The sequence below is a fragment of the Diadema antillarum genome, unplaced genomic scaffold (genome assembly GCF_040938485.1).
Source record: "Diadema antillarum isolate AM-2024a unplaced genomic scaffold, OU_Dant_1.0 seq00000507_RagTag, whole genome shotgun sequence".
NCBI classification, from domain to species: domain Eukaryota; kingdom Metazoa; phylum Echinodermata; class Echinoidea; order Diadematoida; family Diadematidae; genus Diadema; species Diadema antillarum.
Genome location: NW_027271462.1, coordinates 2,029,459 through 2,049,307, shown reverse-complemented (window position 1 = coordinate 2,049,307; position 19,849 = coordinate 2,029,459). Strand labels below are relative to the sequence as shown.

The 19,849-nt window shown below is 39.6% G+C and overlaps 1 protein-coding gene across 1 annotated transcript; it reads right to left on the bottom strand.

Annotated features, from left to right (window-relative positions):
- Nucleotides 1–941: 941 nt before the first annotated feature.
- On the bottom strand, nucleotides 942–16,602 carry LOC139733974 (dynein regulatory complex protein 11-like). Its single transcript, XM_071644785.1, has 14 exons — nucleotides 16,511–16,602; nucleotides 11,203–11,530; nucleotides 10,311–10,616; nucleotides 9,109–9,180; nucleotides 8,643–8,851; nucleotides 8,114–8,198; nucleotides 7,170–7,392; nucleotides 6,559–6,707; nucleotides 5,469–5,617; nucleotides 4,277–4,467; nucleotides 3,539–3,822; nucleotides 2,691–2,868; nucleotides 1,916–2,154; nucleotides 942–1,076 (listed from the first exon to the last, which is right to left on the bottom strand). Exons 1-14 carry the CDS (start codon nucleotides 16,519–16,521, stop codon nucleotides 942–944), a joined length of 2,559 nt encoding a protein of 852 aa, XP_071500886.1. The 5' UTR covers nucleotides 16,522–16,602.
- Between the last annotated feature and the right edge of the window lie 3,247 nt (nucleotides 16,603–19,849).

Sequence of the window (19,849 nt, the reverse complement as noted above, 5' to 3'; positions counted from 1 at the left end):
GAAGAAAAAAAAATCCCCAAATATATGAAAATTTGAGACTTTCATCTTCAGTTTTTAACTGTGAATAGCTGTGCTGATTTTCTCTCTCATGGAAAATGGTCGGTTCTGACATAAGTAAGATCACGTGTGAGCCAGTAAAGTAAAACATTCACATTTGCTGTAATGGTAAGATTTATTTGAAGACAAGATAGATTGACTTGAATCAAAGATTGAAACAGGAATCAGATTTGATTGTTCTTGTCCATAGCTCAGGCAGGACAGCTGATGTGCACTGATTCAATCTGCTCACATTACCACTTTGTAAAGATGCTGATGAACAAGCAATTCAAACTTCATACTCGGGTCGCATAATATTGCTGTCATATATGAACAGTGGCTTCGTTGTGACATCGTTTGAAACATCACCCATAAGCACACCGCTATTAAGTCACATTGATGCATTTGAATGTGTGGTGTAAGGAATGACAAATGGATGGAATTGCTAGTGGCATTTCTTGAAAGACTCTTCTTGCTATAAGTTGCATATTGTCTCTGAATTATTGTAAAAGTTGTTCCTTTACTTTTCTGCTGCTACTGTCCATCTCACTTGCTGCCCTATGCTAATGATTATTTGACGTTTCATTTCAAGGCACTTCTACAAAAGTATCACATGCACCATGACTGTGAGCAACACTGTCAAGATATCGAGTGAGGATAAAATTAACTTCTTTGCCCAACGATCTATTGCATTACAACAAAGAATGAATTAATGTCTGCAATATGATGCACGGCACCCATGAATATTGAAAGCAAACGGATGTTTTGAAGTTGAAGGCACTTGCCGCCACAGCTTGTGCTATAGGATGATGAATCTTTGTACATATATGACTTCGGCGAGGATCGGACCACAAGGTGATGATATAACCAGTAGGGTTGAATTGGCCATACACGGCCTGGAAGATTTACTTCTTCTTTTTGCCCTTCTTCCCTTTCTTCCCTTTCTTTCCCTTTTTGCCCTTCTTGCCCTTGTCGTCTTCATCATTACCCTCCGCCGCCTTGGCCCTCTTCTTGCCCAGCGGGGTCTTGGCGTACCAGGTCTGGAGAAGAGAGATGGGGTGACAAGACATTAAAAATGAGTGCTTCTAGCATGAGGTATACTGTAAGACCTTTTATTTTTGCATACAGATATTTTCCCTGAATGATGAGTAAACAGACATTTTCGCGAGATGCTGTTTTCTCGATTTGACATCAATGCTTATCGTAGGTGTACTAATGCCTGTCTGTTTGCAACATTTTGTGTTTCATTAAATTTGCAGCCAATCAGTGACTTGCAAAATTTGCAAGAATTAAACCCTCTTGAAAATAAAACCTTTTACGGTATGCATATATCTTCAGTAGGTAATTCATTCAAACAATTTCAGGGTAGTAATTACATGAGTGAAAATTCAAGTCTGTCAAATCTACTGAAGCAAGGATTCTACCTTTGGTCATGCAATGTATACTCTGAGCATTAAAGAGTACAAACACCTTTCCATTATGCCATTAACCAAAGACAAAGAAAGTAAAAGGGATGGATATATTACCCATGGATGCATGTATACCATTTAAAAACATATAAACCACATGCACACAAGGATATAGAAATACAGGCGACTCCCATTATAATGAAGTTCTTGGGATCGGCAGTTCTCTTTCGTTAAATTGAAACTTCGTTATAGCCTAAAAATAAAGTATATAAATATGCGCAGACAATTTTAGGACCTGAATTTTAATTTCGTTACAATGAGAGTTTCAATTTAGCCATGTTCATTACAACAGAATTGTGCTATACACTGTACATGCATATAGTTGTACATACATACAAGTATACATACACAAATCACACATGCATACCAACAGACATATATACAAAGAAGAGAAATTGATTGCTGTCTACCTTGAAAGCCTCCTCCTCTTCTTTGTAGATTGGCTCGAGCCTGGCCAGCGGGGGGACAAACTCAGAGGCAACGAGGGGTCTCTTGGCCAGCTGGGACACGCGTCTCTCAGTCAGCACTTGTTGGCAGGCGGTCACCACATGCTTTGGGGTGTAGCCATCGGTCACCTTGGACAGGGAGCTCATGTCAAAGTGGGGGTTCAGGATGCCATTGTGCTTCAGGATCAGGTTGCGCCACAGCACTGGAGGAAAAAGACAGAAAAAAATTTTCTCCGTGCATTTTTGATTTGTTTGCTTTTTCCTGGAGACTTGCATGGATGATGGATACGAGCAGAATACTTTGTGCCGTATTAGCACTTATACAGTTGTAACAGATTTGGGCACCATTTCATGGAAGTTGTCAGTCCTGACCAGTTGTCAAGTCTCAGACAATTTCAGTAAAGTCCTTGGTTTTGATTGGCTGTGAAGCTCTGATCACTGACTGTTACTATGGTAACTGTTAGAGACTGACAACTTTCATGAAACAGTGCCCTGATGATGTTGCTTGACTTGGGACATCTGTTTGCTCAAATCATCTATGCTCAGTGACCATTGCAGTGCAAAAGTAGTCTTTAATCAGAAACACCAGTTGGCATGGCCATTTACTGATGATACATGTATTATATCTTTCATTCATCATTTACAGAACATTGGCAGTGGGAGCATACTCTCTTTCGACTAATGCTTTCAACAAAAGACATGGATGTTTATGGAAGGGGTATCTGAGAGGCAAACTCACGATGTCTGGAGGCATAGTCTGGTCTTGGGATGAGGATGACTCTCTGGAAGGCTCCTACCAGCCCCTTCATCTCACACTCAAAGGGGGCCCTGGAGGTCCCCACCAACACCACACGATCCTCAGGCTTCAGAATCTTGAACATCTTGGGGATCTCCTTTTTGAGACGCTTTGGATCAGTCTACATGAGAAAGAAAGAAAAAACAAACAAACAGTTCATTATTCTACTATGCCAAACATATACTACAAAGAAATAAAGTGTACAATTTACTACAGTGGATGTCTGCTATGCTCTAATGCAGTAAAGATACAATAAACATAGTGCTGGTGATTCAATGCAAACTCCCTTTGATCACAACTTGCAGTGGGAGATCAAGCTGCATACTGTATATCATCACTATACATGTGATTGGATTTGTCTTTTTATTCAATATCATACCAGCTGTTAATCTCATCTATGCATGCATTCTGCAATACATAGACGTGCACCAGGGTGAACTACTCAAAATTCCCGAAATATTCTCCTTTTTTTTTTCTTTTTTTTGGGGGAGCTTTTGAGAGAGATTCACATACCATAGTCTCTTCATATTCCCAAAACTATACCAAGAGTTATTCAATTTGAAACTTTAACCTTAATCAATGATCATTAATAGATTTACCAAAACAAGACAAGTGAACTAATGAACTGTACAATACAAAATGGATAATGAATATTGCCGACGGAGGGACAGACAACATGGTAACAAGCTGCCTCAGACAACTTCACAACAAGGGAAAAGGCACGCACTCAATCCTTTCTGTAAATAGACTAGGTCTTATGTTAGTTCTTGGGATACAAGGTTGATCCTCACCTTGTCTGTCTTGGGAACCTTCTTCAGCCAAGTCCTCTCCGCATCGCCGATCATGATGACGGAAGGCTGCAGCTGCCTCGCCACCTTCAGCACCAGGTGCATCAGCATGGTCAGGCCTGCCTTGCCCGGGTACTTGCCCGCAATGTTGGTAGCGGTGAGGTCAAACAGGTTGGCCCCTGTCTCAGTGCAGATGGCGTGGACCAGGCTGCGCTTCCCTGTACCACGCGGACCGGCCAGCAGGATGGACTTGATGTAAGGGGCTTTCTCATGGACAGCCTGGGAACCTGGGTCAACGTGTTGAGAATTGTCTTGTCAGTAGAGCAAACATAGGAATGTGAAGGTGTCGTTTATCATATCTTCCAATTTACACTCCACACATGGAATATTTGTGGAGTTTAGAAAAGAACGAGCATATGACAATCATTTAATCATTTTGGCGTAACAAAACTCAAGAAAATTCAAGAAATGATGTTAATTGTTTGGGTCTCATTCAAAAAGACATTGAGAATAGGATCCTTGAGTCCTGGGTCCTTGGGACGACATGCCACAATTATGGACTTAGAAATTCTTTCACCGCCATTAAGAAATAACCACTGACGTAACTCATTCAACCGAGTGAAAGCAATGGGGAAAAAAAAAAGGAAAGAGCGCAAAGATTCAGAAAGATTGGAAGAGTAATATCTTTATGTAAGAATGTCAGGTTTAGCAAAGAGTGGCCAGCAGGGAAGATGACTTTACCTAGGGGTAGAATGCCGTAGAGCGCCACAAGCTGCCTGACATCGGACAAAGATGGCATAGGTTCGATGTTTGCTTGTCTCAGTGTTGTGCCCAGGTAGCTGTACTCCCCTATGTAGTCGTTGAGTGCAAACTTGGGACAGCGAACTATGATCCCTTCTCTCACTAACTCTTCGTACAGGTCTTCAATGGTCCTAAGAAAGAGAGTCAAGAGATTGAGAGCACTTTAAGATTATGTCTTACTACATGCTTGTAGAAAACACAACAGGACTTGTCATTTAAATGAAGTCTATGATGAAGAATGCTTAATTGTTTTCCTAATACCTCATGTCTACATGATTCCTACATTTCAAACATATCAATCTGGTTTTAACATTGAATATAAGGTCTTCAAACACATTGGTTTAAGCTATTTCCAGCTTGATATCACAGTTCAATTACAACCTGTGAGCAAAACATAGGGAAAGACAGAAAGTTCACTCAAAATGACTTTGTTCATGCATAGATGCCATGGAGAGAACCATTAGTCAAGAAGCACTCTGTGAACAAGATGTGGACAAGAACTCCTCTCTGAGTTGATGGCCATGAGAACATGATTAATTAGCATCGCACCTCATTACATTTGCAGCTTGGACAAGAACTGTTTCAGTCTGAGAGAAATTACTCATTAACCTTGGAAATATGTTTGCACAGCTGTGAAAATATCCATTAGGGGTTTCCCACTCTATCATTAGTCTTGACACAGTTTGCTTGCTCTGATAATTCATGGCCACTAAGGTGTGAAAAAGAGTGCTTTTGGAATGTCAACATGAGCTGAAAGTCCTGAGGTCAATCCCCTCCCCCCCCCCCCCCCCCCCCGATCACATGTGGAAAAAGTGCAATAGCTGATAAAAAAAAGTTAATATGCACAGTCCTTTAATCATGTGGAGAAAATGAAATGCTTTAGTCCATATATATCTTTGCCAAGTTTCTAAGTTTTTCAAAGGATTCACTGTCATCCACTACCAATACAAAATACTGTCTCTTATTACAGTCAATTTATTCAGTTTACTACTAGAACATCTAGAACAACAAGACAAGTTGTTTTCTAGTTTGGTATATCCCTTATGAAAAACTGTACACTAGGTGTTCAAGAGAAAACCATGAGCAACCAGAAGATATATGTGTCTGTGTGCCAAAAAAGAAATGGCCTTACCTATCTGGGGTGAGATCCTTCTCCTTCTTCTTCTTGCCTTTCTTTCCACTCTTTTTCCCACTCTTCTTCTTCTTCTTTTTCTTTCCACTCTTCTTTCCACTCTTGCCCTTTTTGCCTTTCTTCCCTTTGCCCTTGTCTCTGTCAACAGCCTGGAAAAAAACACAAAAAAACATCAGACTCTAACCTCATGTAATTCCATGCTTTGTTCTATTGTTATCACTCTGGAACATTCTAGAACACTAGAATTCTTAATTGGCATCATGGAACAAGTACACTTGTTTCTGGTATCATTTTATAGCCAGCATTCTATATCATAGAATGTGAAATTTAAGGCTATATAAAGTGGAACGAACTTGAAGAAAAAATTTAACTAGAAATGTCTTTATGGTGACTGGTATGCCTCTTTCATATCATATTTTTCTCCCTGTAAGGTCTACAGTACACATTGCCAATGTACGATAGCAATTTCACATGAATGACAAATAACCATTATTTGGTAATTTTATATACATCAATTTTCATGACAATATTTAGAGCAAAATTCTAGCATTCTTACTTCACCTTTGACCTCATGGCTCAAAAACTTTCCCTAGATAATCTCTGTGTGGTGATGCATGTACTAAATTGCACAACAAATTTGATTACACTGCTAAATGTATACATTCGATTAGTTTCAGGATATGGTGAAAAAAAGTGTATCAAATAGAGCAATTTTACAATCCTAACCTGACCTTTGACCTCTCACCCAAAACTTTCCCTGGGAATCTTCATCTGATATACAGTTATACACTAAGTTTCATGAAATGCATTTAGGCATTGCAGAGATATAGGTGGAAAAAGTAAAATTTTAGCTAGTGCCCTTGACCTTTGACATTGATAGGCACAGCTTCGTCCACTCATACGCATATTACAACCCCAAAACACAATGCCTACAGTGCTGCTTTGTGGTGTAGGCATCAAAACACATAGATGGAGTAATACAACTGCATCTGTCCACTAAATAAACCTTTTGAGATTAATAAACAAGTGAATCACCATAACTACTCATTGTGCAAGTGGGTAAGACACAATCATGCACTGACTCACTCACCAGCTTGAGATTCTTGAGCTCCGTCCTCATGAGTTCGTCGACCTGCGTCCGAATCTCTGTCTCCACCTCCATCCGCTTCTCCTCCTTGATCAGCTCCGCGTCGTGTTTCTGGCTGAAATTGCTCTCTTCGTTCCTCTCCTTCCAGATGCCTAGAGAAGGGTAGAAGCAGGATGTACTTCAATTGAGATTGAAGAGGTATGAGAACAATTTATGGGACTAAGGGACCACTAAGCATAATATAAAAAAAAAAGAGGTGGCTTTGTTTGCACAGGTTTACTCATTTCTGCACATTGTTGATGGCCAACAAATTATTGTTTCACAGCTGATTCCTTTTTCAGTACCACATTCTTTTTCTACTTCTGAGCTGAGATGTCTGAATATATTACTCCATGTATCAAAACATATGTTGGACGCTCTGGACTACAACCATTTCAATGCTCTGTCATAGAGTTTGTAGGATGAAAAATATGACAACTATAATTGGTTGAGAATAGAATATAAGAAATATCTGCCTACATTCACAGCTCAATGTGTTGCTGTTTCTACAGTCATGTTGGCGTGACTCAAATTCGTAGGTAATTACTGTCACCTTTTCTGGATCTGGCACCTACCTGAAAAATCTTTGGCCGAGACATCCGTTTCAGAGAGAAAGTTTGATGGCTGCATCTTGAAGCCTTCTTCTTCTTCGTCATCATCTCCTCCTTTTCCCTTCTTTCCTTTCTTGCCCTTCTTGTCCTTCTTCTTATCTTTCTTCTTGTCCTTCTTCGCACTCTTCTTTCCCTTCTTCTTGCCTTTTCCCTTGTCATCCTCTTTACCTGCCAGTTCAGCCTCAATCTATTAAAAAAAAAATCATTCAGGTATCATGGGCTTGAGAGCAATTTCTATATTTAAGATGGTATCTACCATGCAACAGATAAAACTTCTACAGTGTACTTTGTCCACCCACTAGCTAAAAAACTGAGGACCATTCTCAAATATACTAGTATAACCTCCACTTGAACTGACATAACCACAATCATCAAAAGAAAGACAAAGATGATTGTCAGATGATGATCGGCTAATTTATACTGGCACAATTTAGATAGATACATATACATGCTAGCTTTAAAAGCAACAAAACCATGCAATCTCACATGTTAAAAAAATGAAATAAAGAGGACTGGCATTTTGGGGACAATAGTGTCTTGAGAATAACCACTTACTATTCATACACTTTAGAAAGCATAGTGTAAAGCCAAACAGTGTCAGAACATTTATTTCTATGAAATATCATGAACATCATCTGTATTGCTGGTTCCAATAGAGGGCTCACTACCAGGAAACATCAACTCTTTCATAACATGCTATTTTGCACAACACTCACAAAATTATTAACTGGTATCAGTAAAATGTTCACACCTGTTTAAAAGGAAAATGGTTTCTATATACAGCCTTCCACGACCCAACAGTTTCTTAGTGAAATGTAGCGGGTTTTATGCAGGTCCAGTGAGAATAATGACAGAAATTGTCTGAATTGAGCAGTTTAAGGCATTCTTGTCATAATAGGTCACCGTACCTCAGCTGGGTCCTTTTCTTTGAAGATGGCCGCTGACCCCCCTTCGTCTTCGTCTGGATAGTCAGGAAACTTCCCTGTTGCATCCCTGGAAAAGATGATTCAGGTAAACTATAATGTAAACCCACACTGTCCTGTTCCTATGAAACACTGTTTTGTTGTTGTTTGAATTGGAATGGTTGGAGTGTGAAATTCTTAACTTTTTTATGAATAAAAAAAATGACTGCTTTCTTCTTTCACAACATTGTATATTGTACTGCAAACCATCCTCTTAAAGCATATTTTCCTGAGGTTGAAGAGCAATTTTATGTTAAGGTGCACTACATTAAAACTTTTCAGGTTCAGAATTTTTACTCACACAGTTTTGGCCAAGTTTGCAAAATAATGAGCAATATGGCATGCACAATCATAGCTAGGCTTCTTTGACACAGCACTGTAATATCATTACAGCTTACAATATGGGTCACACAGTAATTACTTTCATACAACGTTTGCTGAATGCAGCACAATTACTGAAGCATTGGGTTTTCACCTGCACTCGATGAACCACTGTCTGATCTGGTCCTGCATGGTTTCCTTCATGTCTGGGCCCTCCACCTCCCACAGCTTGGCTTTGATGCTTGTTAGCGCCTGCTGATACTCCCTCTCATGGTCTCCCTGGGTGATGCGGCGGGCATTCTCTGTCCGATCCGCCAACATCTGCGGCGTGTTCTTGTTGCTGGCAGGCTCACGGGGCGGAATCTGTGCGATACAGAGAAAGAGAGGGTACTAATAAATGAAATCACAGAGTGCTTTTTTTCTGCCTTTACTGATTTATGAACTTCTACGTAGTCATTTTTATGCTTGGGATTTGTAGGATGAAGCATGGATATGTATTGCAGGTCCATGGTTAGGCAAACACTACTAGAAGGGGAAAAAATGTCTAAACTTATACAATATCAGGTATGAAACCAGCATGTAAATATTAATGCATATATATAATCAAACAATACACTCACCATGCCAATGAATCTCATTTCTTCTTCTCTATCCTTACGGATTTTCTTTCTGGATGAAAATCCCTTCCAGGTCTGTGATGGGTGAAGAATAGATTGAATGCAATTAGTACGAGTTGCACAACTTTGTATGAACAGCAAGTAAGAATTGTTCACTTTTCTTGGCACAAATTTCAGCACATAGCATAGAATTAAAGGCAATTCTGTGACACACAACATTGTTGTTTTTGTAAAAGATAAAGCGAAGTTATGTCCTATCCACTTCAAAGACACATAGCATGAGTTTAAGAACAACCAACAAGTTGGTATGAAAATACTAAACATACAGAATAAGGTTAAAAAGTTACTAGAATACTCAAAAGATTTGTTGTACGTGGCTACTAAGGTAAAAATAGATGCTGTAGGCAATGAGGATAAAGTGCTTTGCCTCAGGATACGATGACATAAATGGTATCCCGGGGTACTAAATAAAAATCAGCCATTTTGTTGAATTATTTATTTCTTTTAAAATGTTGTACCCTGGGTTGCCAAAAAGTGGAAATTATTTTCGTGCCGGAGCTAGAGCGCACTAGCCACTGCACTGCACTGAAGCACGCGCTACTGCTAGCACAGCATACCATGCATGCATAGTATAACATGCAGTGGCATGGGAATGACTATGTACACGCACACACGTGCATGCATTTCTCTGCGGCTGTCCTCGAGTGGACATGAGGTGGCGCTACACAACGTGGTACCCCGGGGAACTACGGTACCCCGATGTAACGCATGATGCATCGTATCACACCAGCAACGACCCAAAACAAGAACCTTGCAATTCACAGTTTGTAGTCTTATCCACTGAGCCACAACAGCTCCTCCAATCAATTAACACACATTTGCTTTCTTTCTTTCTTTCTTTCTTTTTTAAACAGAATATGTAGATATTATACATGGATGCACACATTATGTAAATCCAGCTCTCCCAGCATCTTGTACGCATATACTGTAAAAGTGGAAATTTTTGCGGTGTGGAAATTTTTTGCGCATTTCGCGCAACCAGAAGCTAGTGCAAAAATATAGCATGCAGATATTTTTGCATGACATATATGCCAATAGTCAATGATTCCGCATAATTAAAAACATGTGAAATTCGTCTTACCCGGCCGAGCGTGGAAAATCACTCACGCGAAAATATCCATTTTTACAGTATTCCACACTCATACCTTCTGAATTCTGACTGCTGCCAGCTCTGTGTCCAGGGTGGGAGCGCCGCGGTTGGCGGCCATCCTCTCTCGCTCTTCTTGCAGACGGATTTCCCGCATGAACTTTGCCCTCAGCCGACCCTGCCGTGCCCTCTCGTGGACCTGGATGAGGCGGATGGCCTCGTCTGCCGACATCTTGACTTCCTCGGTCTTCTCTTCGGGTGGACCCATCTTGGCCAGGATTTGGCCAAGGAGCTTCTCTCTGTCCTGCAGTGCTTTAGCTCGCTCATTGATGAAATATTGGGGGACTGGTATCTCAATGTCATTCTGAGAGGAATAAATGAGTAGAACATGCAAATATAATACAATATTTCAATTTGAAATGAGATATACACCATCATCATTTCAGTTCATCGGTGGGGCTTGGGTAGATGGAGAAGAAAATGAAATGTGAAAAATGAATGCTTGTTACCAGTACCTGAATGAGTACCCAGTCATTTATATCTTAATGCTAATGACATGAAAATCTTATTAGCTGATGGCACAAATAAATATATGTCGCAACATGAAAATAGAAATTTGACCTTCTTCCAATTTCATGACATTGTGCACTGTGAAGCCACAAACTGTAAGCAATTGCTGGTATTACAGTGGTAATGTCAGAATATTTCTGTCTATCAACATGATATAGTTTGGGGGATCTACTTCTGTGTAAGAAATCAATAGTTCATATCCTAACATAAATATCAGAATAAAACTAGTACAAAATCATTGCATCATTGACAGCTTTACGTCCAGCAGTAGAAAACTTGCATAAATCAATTTGAAAAAGTTTATAGCAGTGTAAATCCAAGCACACATACATTGTGAGGAGGGCATCAAATACACTGCACATATCATCTAAATAACTCACCGGAGTCAGCTTGAGATCAGACAGGATGTCATCAAAATAGTGGAACTCTGAAAACTCGAGCAGAACCATTTCATTCTTCAGCTCCAGCAACCTTCCCATGACGCCATCCAACATTCGACGCAGAACACGCCTCTTCTGTGGGTGAACAATCTGATCATAGCATCCTTCCAGTTTGCGGAATATCTGGAGGTACTTGAGGTAGAGCGTAGCTATATTCTGGAAGGCGGTGAGACGGTCTTTCTCAGGTTTGGGGGGCTCTGGAGGTAACTCCTGCTGGAGAAGATCATTGAGGCTGTCCTGGGCCTCAAGCCACTGCTTTTGATAGTAGCTGTAAGTACAAAAATTGAAAACAAAACACGGTACTTAAAATTTTAATCACATCACCCTAAAATGATGAATGCAGCTCTTCCATATCACACATTGTATTTTTCATTAAAAAAAAAAATGTAGTACAACAGCTTGTCAAGAACAGTTTCATACAAGTTGGTTTGAGCTTTTATATGCACTGGCTGACTGTGTATTCAAAACACCAGCACAAACCTACATACAGTTGTATGGGTAGGCATCAGGATGAAATTTTTCATAAAGTGTCTAACGGTTAGATCTACACAGAAAGAGAGGAATGAATTCTTTATTGTAACAACTTCTATACTCATCTCAGTGAAGTTCCAGCAAACTTCAAATGTCCTGAACTAATTGATCATTAGGCCAAGTAAAAAAAGAAAGTAGTTTCTCGTCCGGGGTTTTTGAGCAAGGCGATGAGGGAGGTCCTTACTATTTGATATCTTACTATTTTTTCGAGGATTGTCAAAATGAAAGTAATATGTGTTTCTCGTCTGGCAATTCTGAGAAAGGTAACGAGAGAGGGCTTTACTATTTTCTATATCCAATTCATGAAATGAAATATCACTCTGGTAGCTGTGTTATGAGAGACCAGGTCCCAAGTGTACACTTGCCTGCACTCTGTGCATTTTCAACCAAATAGATATACATGTATTGTCGCTATGTACCATACTTGAAATGAAACTTCATGAATGCAGAAATACATTTGCTTTTTCTTTCCACTACAGATGTCAAGGGAAAATGACCATCTTAATACTGGTATTTAGTGTTGTAATGGCATTTCTGATACCAGTGTACTTGCAATTCTGATGTATTGTGCTATTAATTGAAACAGGTATAAAACATTCTATCAACAAATGTACGACTGAAATAAATTCCATGATATTCAAAACACTGCTTTATCATTGTGTTTGTGACTTTTTGTGTCCACACAGCTGGTATATTGTATCTGCATCTCTTCACAGTACAATTGTAGCACATTCAACTGGAAACTGGCTGGTACAATTGCAGATGGATGTCAAAATGATACTGATATGGCATTATAGCATTAAACATTTAAAGATGTTTCTTCATATTCTAAAAAGACACTTGATAATCACTCATCATTTGGATGATGAATTGATTGTATCACACTACAGGTGATACGACTCACGGCCGTGTCCGTGAATTTACATCGTAAAGAAAAGTATCCCGCAGAAATACGGGACAAACCAGAATCCGTGGAAAAGTTATTTATTTTGTAGATACACCCATTTAATAATTCTACATTTGCTGGAAAAGCGCATTCATTTTCTCTTCAAAATAGAACAATACATCGCCATCAGATGCAACGTTAAAGGGATTGTACAGTTTTGGTTGAGACCTAATTTAAAGTTTCTAACATTTTTGGGTGAGATGATGAGAAACCTCTTATGAAATATGAAAGAGCATGTAATTCTATGAGGAATTCAACGTTTATTTGATGAAAATTGGTTTTGAAATGGCTGAGATATCCAAAAAAGAGCAATTCCAATAAGTGTGGGACCCACACTTTATTACGATCTCTTTGTTTTACTTTGTTTTTGGATGTTTCAGTCATTCCAAACCCGATTTTCATCAAATAAACTTTGAATTCCTCTTAAAATGGTATGCTCTGTACTATATCATAAGTGTTTTCTTGGTATCTCGAAAAAAAATTAAAAGCCCAATTTTCATCTCCACCAATACTGTACTATTTAACAGAGCAGTGTTTGAGCCTCTACACATTCGAATGTGTTCATGCGTGCGTGCAGACAGCTGACAGACCAGGGGGATGGGGACCCTGGCAGCTAGCTACAGACACGCATATACGCGGCCGGCACGGCCACTGCACTGGCACTGACCTTCCGACACTGCACACACGTGCACATAGTCACAATGACATGAAAATGTAAACTCGATACAATCCTCACAAGCATTTGTACAGTACAATTCATCCCTTTAAAATATGAGAAACGGGGAAAAATACGAACAATGCGCGAAATATAAGTGGAATACTAGTATCAGCAATCGTTCGCAAAAGATGTTGCTGCTATCGCGTTCACGACGTACCGAGTGCGCTGTAACAGCCCAGGCCCGCGCCCGCGCGCCCATCCAACTACAGTTCGACTGCTTTGTGGGTCATTCCTTCTTGCCGAGCTCGCAGTGTGAAATGCATGCGTTATTACATACGCACTACGGAAGCTACAGCTGTACTCAGCTAAGATAGAGGACGCGTACACATCACGATTGGTAGGTGAATTGTCGATTTTGTGTTTTCGGCGGTCGAAAAAATAGTAAATATCAAAAAAAGTTGATGCGGCAACTGAAAATCGATGCGGGCGGAGAGCGGGCTTGGACGAGAATTATGAATTTCTTGGTATTTTCAGCGCCATTTTGAAAATAGTAAATAGTACAAAAATCGATGCGGCGGCCAAAATCGATGCGCGCGAGGACGAGAAACTGGTTTCTTTTTTTACTTGGCCTTATTCAAAGCTGAATGCTGAAAGAAGTAGTCTACCGTAAAACCCCCAAATTTCGGCCGGCCTCCAAAATCCGGACACCTATCACTTATCACAAGCCAGCAAGTTCTACTGCCACAACACAAGCATATCACATCATTTCACAAACCAGCACACTCATTCCCCACAGGAAAGTGCCTGAGTAACCTCCTAAAATCCATCTAAAGTCCCAAATTTCGCCGTCAAAAACGCAGAATCGGCGCAACTTTTCCAAAGCACACGCGAATTAGGTCCTGTGTAAAGAATCAGGCTCACCGAAAAAGTGCTAAAAATTGAAAAATTATGCCATTTTATTGTGAGATTTTTCGCTTGTTGCAAGCTCAGAGTGTGATGGTATCCTCAAAAACACAAAAGAAAAACAAAATCTCAGTACGTGCCGATGCAGTGTATAAATGTACATGGGCTGAATGCAAGTGCAGCTACTGCAGGGTCACCAAAATTGGGACGCGAACGGGCGCCGCAACGTCCCCGATGCTACCTTGCACCAACAAGGTATGGCGCGTGCTCATTTTTCAGCGGCCTTGTATGCGTATTGAAATTGAACGCCCATAGCACGTGTCCAAATTTTGGAGAGGCTGTCTGAAAATTGGGGAATTGACAAGGTGATTTGGGGATTTTGTGAAATTTAAGATGTATTTAACGAAATCAATATTGGAAAAATGTAGTTTGATATATTTAGCATAGACACATCTACATTGTCGTCATTGTTTACTAGGGATCTAACATTAGATATAATTTTGTAGAGTTTTTTTTTTTTTTTTTGGGGGGGGGGTTTAACAAATATTGCAGAAAAGCTTAAGTGTCCGAAAATTGCCCAGGGTTTTTACTCTGTTAGATCTATATCATATGGATTAGTCAAACTCTACACATGAAAAAACACAAAAAAAAAAATGTCCATGAAACAACAGAAACTGATATAGAATATCTATTCTAGACCCTATTAAGTATGGGCTGACGGGTAAATTACAGAATACCGGCAGCCAATCACGGAGAGCGCAAATCGCTCTAAAAAGAGCGTAATTACGCTTGCCGATAGCAACCATCTGAAATATTAATCCGATCTGCGATACGGTCCGTGATTCGGCTGTCGACGATTGCATTTGTTTACGTGTGTTTTCTTTGCTCTGCGCGATGAGAAGTGTGGTATCTTACGTTGTTCTCGGGGGTTTCGGGGGTGTCCCCTGAATAATGTAGTTCTAGATCCTGACGACGCTAGTCTAGACTAGCCGTTAAAATTTACCCGAATTTACGATGAATACTCACGTTTTTAGGAGTTGAGGATAGTCCGTATCCTAGAAATCGATAGCAATTTAGGTGAGACTAGAAAACAATCACTTATCTAATTGCTGGTGCTAGCTTACAGTAGACTCTAGAGCTTACGCACTGTGTGGGTGCTCTTGACAGCCCACCATGTTGACTCTATGCAGTCGTACAACAGTACGTACCTACACACAACAGCTTATGATGCGTACGTGTGCAGTGGTAGCGCGTATTGAGTCTGCAGAACGCGCGCATGTTTACTAGTACAGTGTACAATACGTATAGCAGTTGAGTGCGCACATGTCTCTTGACAATACATGTACGCGTATACGCGCTGCCTTACCAAACTAGTGTATAGAGTGATTGATCGTGAATGACTTGTGTCGAAAAGAGATGAAGGAGGGAGGATGTCAGCTGTGATGACGTCATCACGTTTAAAATAGTTCCGTCAAAATCGGCTCAATTTTCTTTATCGACGATTTACTCGAGATATCTTGATTTAGAGCAGTTTTCCTCCGAAACCACTCAATTTTCATAAAAATTGTGTGGTCATGCTACTTTTTGACGGCCGTTCCGTTCCCGGGCTTTTTGGGGGCCCCAGACGACGGGAAAGACGAATTTCAGCCCTTCGGGCTGAAATTCATCTCTAAGGGAGAGCCGCCGGAGGCGGGCCGAAGGCCCCGCCTCCGGCGGCTCTTATACGCACTAATATGCTAATTTATATGATGCAAAACCGGTATTCTGTAATTTCCCCGGGCTGACGACACAAATCACGAGATTGGCATGAGGTTATCTTCTCAGTCAACTGCAACTTCTAGTTCTACAGCAGTAGAATTCTATGAAGATTTATGTATTATGATGATTATGAAAACTTGCCCTAGACGAGGTCTAATGAAGTAGAACTTATTTTTTCAAAAAGTGTCCTGGAAATAGACCTTCAAGTAGACCTAACTGCGTTACAGCCAGTCCATAGATTGATAGTCCATGTCCATCTACTAGAATTCTAACTATCTTCAGACGTGTCACCGAGACACTCCAACACACAAACGGCAACGAGTGGGACTATGTACATCTTGGCAGCGATAACGCTGTTATCTAGCTAGCGACAAATACTGCTTTCTGTGAAAGAGAATACAAGTCTAATTGACCCTTTGGTCGATACATGTGAATATTACACAATTTCTTACCTATGAGACATTTTTCCGTCACATTCGTCACGTCTATTTCCCCTAGAAATACATCGTCTTGTCGAATAATTGTTTACGTATCCAGTTCGCAATCGGTGGCGCTTGTCCAGTATCTCCGTCGCCGTGGCAACCGCAGGAGGTAGGTATGGCGCGCGGCGTAGAGCGGAGCGAAACACACACAGTGTGTGTGCGTACACAGGCCCTCCTGTAGTTGTGTGCAAAGCTGCTTCTATACTCTTTGGTTGTGTGTAATGTGTATACACTAGCTGGTAGGCCTAATGGTATACTTATTGTTTCATTTCCATTTTTACATTGCATTGTTGTTTACATATTGACACATAATATTACAGTAATATATCAGCATGAATTGACAGAATATAGGGTACCACTTATACAAACGGAAATGGGGTGACTCAACTAAAAGCATATTAGCTTGTAAAATTTGTTGGTCACCATGACGAGTACAGGGTGATGGTACAGAGTAATTGAGAATATAACATATATACAGAGAGACTTCTGAAACATATTAACATAACTTGTACACATTTACATCTTAAAGGGAGTAAATATGAATGAGGAAGAGAGGGAGAGAATGAGAGAAATAGAGGAAATAAAGTGACAACCGAAGGGGGTAGAGATCAGAGGGGGAAGAAAAAGAAAGAAAGAAAGAGAAAAAATAAACTGGAATTAAAATGAATAGGAATTCCACATGAATAACATACCATGTAAAAATTGATATAAGATTACCTTATAGGGTAAAAGTGTCCTGATATCTGGTATAGGATTACAAAGGATAGTTGTGTGCGCGCAATTGAAGTGGCACATAAAATGCAACAAGTAAATTTATTTTCAAATCGGGCTGTTTTTTCTTCACCATTTTTTTTTTCTAGTTCTTTGGTTCGACCGACAGCAGACTTTGGAAGTTAATTGTCTTATCTGATAAGTTATCACCCACTTCCCACAGATGAAAATGGCTATCAAATTGTGGTCTGTAGGCCTAATGCATTCCGGTAATCATGCTTTGAGGACTCCATTTGATTTAAATTTTGAAATCATAATTCAGCAAACATCCGGTTAGGCAGGTTTTTAAATTCATTTCAACTCTGACTTATAGAATTGGAGCTGTATATTACAGCAGACAGAGGCAAATATGTGCCATATGGGGGGGGGGGGGGGGGAAAGGAAACACACACACACACACACACACACACAAAAAGAGTTTGTTGCACTGTCAGGAACAACATAAACTGAATTGTACACCCCAATATTAATTGAGCCTAATCTTCAGAAAACAAGATTAACATAATTTAGACATGTCTATGACATTGCTTAATCTATTTATTGAGTATTTTTCCCCATTTTGATTTTTGATGTTGCAATTACAACTGTACTGTCAAATTTTGAAAAAAAAAAGAGTTGTATCTACCTTTCATTGCTCACTTGTAGTATGTTGATTGTCACCAACTGTCAGTTCTACATTCATCTCAATTTTCCTACTTCTTTATCAATCTTACCCAATATATTCATTCATCTCCATATCTTCAGAGAGATTAGGGCTGGGACCAGGGATGTGAAGCCAGCCTCAATTGTGACCCATATGAAATGACAATCGCCTCTGACTGATGCTAATTTCAGATTGGTCAATGCAATTTGAACTATGGTACAAGGGGTACCAACTTGTACCTGAATTATAATGCAGTTTATTTTCAAAAGAAGAACTGGACTTCTAACCTTTTCTGTTCTCACGCAGTCACACATAAACACAAACCATGACACAAACATAGATGCATGCACATACAGATACACACACACACACACACACACATACACACACACATGCAAGGGAGGCATATACAGACACACAGAGACATAAATACACAGAAATACAGACACACGTGCAAGGAAATACACATACAGACACACACAGACACAAATACAGACACACATACACACATACACAACTACACACACACACATACACACACAAATAATCACACTTCTATGCAATACAGACACAACAAATAAATATAGACACACATGTGTTCCGTACGTCCTACACCATAACTGCTGTCACATTTACAGCACGCAAAAACAAAACAAAACAAAACAAAACTCTGTTACAAAGTATTTCTGCAAAGCTTGGTAGCAATAGGAGTAGGATCCTCCATATTTTAATTGTAAAGAGGTTTCCTGTAATCACAGCCAAAAAGCAGTATCATCGCTGCACGAAGTGCAGCCAATTCTTAAGGTTTAAGTTTACTGTTCTTATCTTGGGGGTTTTGCATCGACAAAGTCAAATTACTGTAACAAAGAGAAGACATTTGCTGTCACAACATTTTCAGGTAAATGTATGTAGACCTTTCAACAAATCTCATAAATCAACATCTTGTAATTTATTTAAAAAAAAACCCAAACCAAACTAAACCAAAACAAAACAGACACAAAAAGAAATGTGCTGGTAAATGGTTACATAACCATTATGTTCTAGTAATAATACATCAGAGGCATAAGCACAAAAAGCCTCCCTCTTACATGAGCATGTATAAATGATTAAATATTTAGAACTAGAAATGTCGCTAAGGCGACTGCTATGCCTCCGCCATAATGCATGATTCTCCTAATAGGTCTATAGTACATGTGGACAATGTATAATTATATTTTCACAATATTGGCAAAATACTGAAATTACATGTTTGTCACAAATGTGCTGAATGTTCACCTTCCTTTACCTAGGTTTAATTAGATGAATAGGAGAGCATGTATTTGGGGATTCAAGGATTTTAACTTGACTTTGACCCATTCATAAGTGTATGAATACTGTAATTTTCAAGGTATGGAGAAAAAGTGTAATTTCTGTATTGAAAAGTACACTGTTACCATTTTCTTTTGGCCTTTGACCCTAAAATTCATAGGATAATCACTGTCAGGCAGAACATGCATACATATGTTGTAAGTTTCAAGATAACTTGAGCCACTTCTGAGATATGGAGGAAAAAGTTAGTTCAGCACTTTCCCTTGATCTTTGACCTTTTGACCTTTGAGGCAAACCCCCCCCCCCCCAAAAAAAAAAAAAAGAGAAAAAGATAATTTCCAGATAATCTAGGTTATACATGCATACACCAAGTGTAAAAAAAAAAAATTGCTGGCATTACATAAATACATGTATGAGGGAAATAGTAGAAAATTTGAAGTGCTGCACTTGACCTTTGACCCCTGACCTTTGACCCTATGAACCCTAGATTCTCTAGACAATAACTGCCAGTCAGTACATGTATATATACTATGTTCCATGAAGATACCTTGAACAATTTCCAAGGTACGGAGAAAAAAGCGAAGTTT